This window comes from Macrobrachium nipponense, chromosome 38 (assembly GCF_015104395.2).
Source record: "Macrobrachium nipponense isolate FS-2020 chromosome 38, ASM1510439v2, whole genome shotgun sequence".
Classification (NCBI taxonomy): domain Eukaryota; kingdom Metazoa; phylum Arthropoda; class Malacostraca; order Decapoda; family Palaemonidae; genus Macrobrachium; species Macrobrachium nipponense.
In genome coordinates, this window is record NC_061098.1 from 42,535,465 (window position 1) to 42,541,464 (window position 6,000).

Here is a 6,000-nt window from a genome sequence, read left to right on the forward strand (position 1 = left end):
TGCTGTATGTATTTCCACCTCTCTCTCTCTCTCTCTCTCTCTCTCTCTCTCTCTCTCTCTCTCTCTCTCTCTCTCTCTCTCCGTCCCAAAAAGGAGAATAGATGACCAACGAAAGGAGCTCTGGCAAAACCAACTCACGTACACTGGACATTAATGACGAAGGAAGCGGTGGCAGTTCCCCTGGGACTTGTGGCAGTGACAGAGTATTCTCCGGACTCCTGGCGATGGACCCTTCTCATCTCAAGGCGCCCTTCCAGTTGGCCCTCTCCTACTCCTCCTCCTCCTCCTCCCCCCCCTCCTCCTCCTCCAGCGACAGGCTCCACTTGGCCCTCCAACTCCAGAGGACCGTGCCACCAGCTGTACCTGGAGAAGTGCGAAGGTGCCATTGTGAGTGTCCCTTGAAGCTCTCTCCAATAAACAACTTTTCAGTGGCAGGAGGGAGCGATTGCTAGATGGCAAATTGAACTGATGGAAGACTTTAAAAAAGATTTAAAGGAATTTTGTGCTTCTGGAATCAAATAACAACGAAAAAAGCTGATGGAAGTTGCTATAAGTAGCTGAATAAACTTGCAAGTAAAATGTAGTTAATCTAAGCCAAACCAACGATCTTAATCTATTGTTAGGCTAATGTTTTTTTTTTTTTTTTTTTTTTTTTTTTTTTTTTTTTTTAATATCTTGCAGAAATTATCAACCAAATAAACTGACGTTGGTCGTTTCCATAAGTCTGATTTTTGAACGATAGAAATTACGAGAAAAATATGGAATATACATAATATCTTGTAGAGGGTGCAACAATTATAATATGGTTATCACCTGTAAAATAAGAGCTTAATTCAAGGGGAAACTGAACGTCTATAAAAAGCAAAATGAAGACATAAGAATGACGTCATTGTCACCTGTAAAAGTAGTTCATATCAATGGATAAACTGAGATACATCATACGTTCATCATGAGATTACTTTTCAATTTAAAATTTCAATCTTTTCAGACGACACGACGAACACAGGTCTCAGGGACCACTGCAGGCGCATCTATTGCTAAAACCTTCAGATAACTCGTTCTGACGAAGACCAACATTCCGAATCCAGGGGTAATGGCTGGGGACTAAGTGACACGAATCACATAATCCCTCCTTTTTATGCCATTTCGAACGATTAAGGTGAGAAACCGGGCTATTCTAAGGGTCCATTTTTTGTGTTTATTCTTTCTGACTGTCTTTCTAATCGTGATACACACTCACACAAACACACACACACACACACACACACACACGTGTGTGTGTGTGTCACATGAAATATGTGAAGTCGTGGATTTCACGGAATTCCAAGGGAATATGTGAAATGTCCAATCGCTTAGGAACATCTGATCCCAGAGGCCTAGTACTTAAACACGGTGAAACAGTGATTTATCTACACTGTTTCGCCGTGTTCAGTACTATTCCAAGGGGAGTCAAATGTATTTTGCCATGTTTAGTACCAGCCCGTGGAGGATCAAATGTCCTTTAGTGCAAAACGGTGTAGATGTATCACTGTTTCACCGTGCTTATTACGACCCCTCTGGAATCAGATGCTCCTAAGCGAATTGGTCATTTCCCATATGCCCTAGAGATCTCGTGAGATCTCTGGATGTCACATATTCCTGCACCAACACATTTCACACAAAGCAGAGGAAAACCTTACTTCACTGGTGGAGGATTTGCAGAGGCCGAAGCCGTCACCAACAGGTCCTCTTTTTCATGGACGTCGATGGTTCCGCTCGGCACCGACATCCAGACTGGCCCATCTGCAAGAAACACAAATAATAATAATAATAATAGTAATATGTCCGGAGGCAAAACTTAGGGTGAAATAGTGTGATGGACAAAGCGACTAATAATAATAATAATAATAATAATAATAATAATAATAATAATAATAATATACCTCGACGTAATACTTAGGGTGAAACAGTGTGATGGACAAAGCAAATAAACACGTAAAGGTATGAGGTAAAAATTGCTTATGCATAAATCTTGATTCTCGGTCCCATTCTGTCAAAAATAGATTAGAATAGAATAGATTGCAGAATTTAGGCCAAAGGTCAAGCATTGGGACCCATGAGGTCATTCAGCTCTGAAACGGAAATTGGCAGCAAAAAGGTTTTAGAGGTACGACAGGAGGAAAACCTCAGAGCAGTTGCACTACGACTCAATTGTTAGGAGAGGGTGGGAATTAAGATGGAAGAAAGTGAATATGAACGGAGGAACAGTAAAGTGAACGAAAGGGGTTGCAGCTAGGGGACGAAGGGACGCTGCAAAGAACCTTAAGTAAAGCTTACGTTGAACCGGATGAGGTTCACTGTCGGCAGTACCTCCTAAGAGGCCTGCCAAGAAATGCCTTTCTGCAGGGCCAGACTTCAAAAGGAAATTCACGTTGGTTTATTTTATGAGCATCAGTTCTCCATATTTTCGTTGTTGCAGTAGGTGGTGAATATGAATGTTTTTAATATTTCCTCTAAACTGTCTTGAAACATTTACAAAAGGCCGAATATTACTGCAAAATCTTCTCAGCAAAATGAACCCACTCAGTCATGGTATTTCGAGTGTTGAGTCCTATATTCACTTGATTTCGATTCGTTTGTAGAATCACACTTTCTTTGCAACAACTCAGAAGCAAAAACGACAATTATGGAGCATTTCGACGTTCCAGAATTTTAAGAAAAGAAGAATTGCAAAACGTGGTCCATCTTTTTCCTTATTTTTCTCTCAGGAACATCTATAAGAAATGGGGCAAAACAAAAGCATTTACTTACGCAGCACATTCAGTGATATGTTTGTGGAGAGAACGACTCCCAGGCCGTTCTGGGCGTCGCAATGGAAGGTCCTGCCATTGTCCTCGATGAGAGCCTTCACCTTCATCTCAGACCTGAAGGAGAAGACGTGTTAACTGCATTATTCATTTAAACACACAAATGGCAGTCCTTATGCTCTAAGTCACTGAAATAAGCTGAGAGGATAAGAATGTTTCAGAGAGTCACAATCATTGTAGGATATTCTTTACGTATGCCATAATACAGGAATGGCAAAGGCTTTCTGTCGAATAAGTCAGACTTATTTGCACCCATTCGTGTTTTAATAACTAGAGGGTCGTGAATTTTATGCACCTACGAACCTATAAATTTATTCGATGAAATACCAACAGGGAAATTATCTCTCTCTCTCTCTCTCTCTCTCTCTCTCTCTCTCTCTCACACAACATATATATATATATATATATAATATATATATATATATATATATATATATATATATATATATATATATATATATATATATATATATATACATATATATATATAAGAGTCATATCACATAACCGTGATTCATATACATACATCGAGCTACAAAGGTCCTTTAATATCTAATTCGGTCTACCTCGGACTTAATATATTTTCATTTATGTTTAACCGAAGGTGAATTTTTAGTCGATAAGAGATTTGTCGGCTCACGGGCGCGAACCATCGACACCAACAAATCTAGGACGCACAGTGAAGCCTTAGACCACACCACCACCGCGTCCTGGATTTGTTTGTGTCGATGGTTCGCGCCCGTGAGCCGACAAATCTCTTATCGACTAAAAAATTCCCCTTCAGTTAAACATATAGGAAAATATATTAAGTCCGAGGTAGAGCGAATTAGATATAAAAGGTACATTTTGTAGCTCGATGGTAATGTATATGAATCAGTTATATATATGTAGATGTAGAGAGAGAGAGAGAGAGAGAGAGAGAGAGAGATACAATTTTCCTGTTGGTATTTCATCGAATAAATTCATAGGTTCGTAGGTTCATAAACATATATGAAAAACATATTATTCCGAGGTAGAGTGAATTAGATATTAAAGGACATTTGTAGCTCGATGTATATATATATATATATATATATATATATATATATATATATATATATATATATATATACATATATATATATATATAGATATATATATATATATATATATATACATATATTTTATACATGTATATATATTGTTATTATTATTATTACTATTATTATTATTATTATTTCAATAGATGAAACCTACTCACAAGGGACCACTGACTTGAAACTTAAGTCCAAAGAATATTGGTTTCAACCTCCCACCGTGAAAGACCCCCTGAGACTGCAGCAGTAACTTAATAATACAGAGGTACGTGATCCAATTTTTCCTAACCTGTTTTGAAACTATTATTACCTCCCCGCTCCATGACCTCCATCCACTTTGCAAACAGTTCATTTAAAAACATTAACACTCAAATATTTTAGTTGATTAATTTGCATTCAACAATTATATTAGCTTCCATAAAGATGATGACCTTGCTCATTAACCACATATTGCATTCCAGATTTTGCTTACTAAAACATTTATAGTTTTTTTTCTGAACGTATTGCTCACAATCTGCCACTCAAACTGCTTCGCTCATTATGTCATTCCCTTGAGTGGCAATCCCTTTGTCCTGTTTAATTAACTCTCAAGGACTATGAATCAGCCTTCGAGATATCATCCTTATTCACATTCATTACTCTTTTATTGCTTTGTATTTACCCTTTTAAACCATGGCCTTTTTGGTTTTCTGTAAAGGAAAACTATTGAGATGGCTATTTGTCTGTCGGCCCTCAGATCTTAAAAACTACTAAAACTAGAGGGCTGCAAATTGGTATGTACAGACGGCCAACGAAGAATTGGCATACTTTCTTAATTCATTGTCCGTTATGGAAATATTGCCATATGCAGATGCCAGATTATTTACTTAACTATATATATCATTTCCTTTCTAAGGTGCTATACTTGAAATAAATTACATTAGAATAGAGTAGACTTATTCAACGTAATAAAGATAATTATTTTGCAAAGTAAGGAAAATATATTCCGATGGGTCCACGATTTCTAATTTTATTCTCAACTCTAGCTTCGTGACAGCATACAGAAGCATTTTGAAGTTGGCTTTGCTGCCGATCGAGTCTTGACTCAACGTATCATACTGCACTGGGGTGTTATCATTTCGTCTCCTTCAGCCGATAAACAATACATCAAGGCGTTAACATTCTTTGAAAACGATGTTTAATTAAACTAATTTTGTCCTTTGATCAAAAAAATAATTTGCATGACACATTTAGTGGTCCTAAATTAGACTTCTGATTTTCACACATGATTAGCCTAGGTCTATTTTTAGCAGTATACTCTCACGGATACATAATATAAATGAATATTTAAATTGACAATATATATATATATATATATATATATATATATATATATATTATATATATATATATATATATATATATATATATATATATATATATATATATAGTAATCTGCTTTATTTGATTATTCCCGTTATTCCTGTTTTATTAGCCATGTTCGCCTTTCTTCTTAGAGTTTTCGTAATTCCTTAACATAATTAACTCAGACATAGCTATTCCCAGTCAAAAGCAATCATAAAAAAAATCAAACGTATAATTCAGTCTCATTTTTTATCGAATTCCTTGCATATCATCCTGTTTCATTTGGACGCTTTGGAAAGCTGTGGGAGTCAAAACTGACGAATACTTTAAGAAAGGCTTTTTTTCATTAAAGCTTTCTTAGGTTGATCTTTCTGTAGCTATTCATTTCTTCGAAATAGAAATTAATTCAAATTAGTTTCACATGGTATACCTAGACTACTACCATAAGCGGTGCTACTAGTGATAGGTGTCTCCTATCTATTTGGTAATGTATATCTATCGTCGTGATATGACGTTTTTTATCACTTCGTTTCGTTCACGTCAATTTTGCTATATGGAAAAAAGTTTTACACAATAACATAACATAATATTCTAAAGATATCAATGACTATTTTTTAACGTCCATTACATATGTATTTCTTCCATCTTTGAAAAGAAAAATCGATAAATAAGGCATGAATCGTGCGTCAGGCAGGTGAACGAACAATTATAAAACTCTGCCGATAGTTTTTTGG

At 36.2% G+C, this 6,000-nt stretch overlaps 2 protein-coding genes across 2 annotated transcripts in view; one reads left to right on the forward strand and one right to left on the reverse strand.

The window, feature by feature from the left end:
• LOC135209483 (limbic system-associated membrane protein-like) overlaps positions 1-2,900 on the reverse strand; it is a 29,215-nt gene extending 26,315 nt beyond the window's left edge. Inside the window, exons 1-3 of the mRNA XM_064242138.1 lie at positions 2,791-2,900; positions 1,680-1,782; positions 143-363 (exon numbers count right to left, since the gene is read on the reverse strand). Of these exons, the coding sequence (XP_064098208.1) occupies positions 143-363; positions 1,680-1,782; positions 2,791-2,896 (430 nt within the window). The 5' untranslated portion in view covers positions 2,897-2,900. The remainder of the gene's footprint in view (positions 1-142; positions 364-1,679; positions 1,783-2,790) is intronic.
• Positions 1-6,000, forward strand: part of LOC135209815 (neurotrimin-like) — a 100,550-nt gene that overhangs the window by 72,418 nt on the left and 22,132 nt on the right. The window lies entirely within an intron of this gene.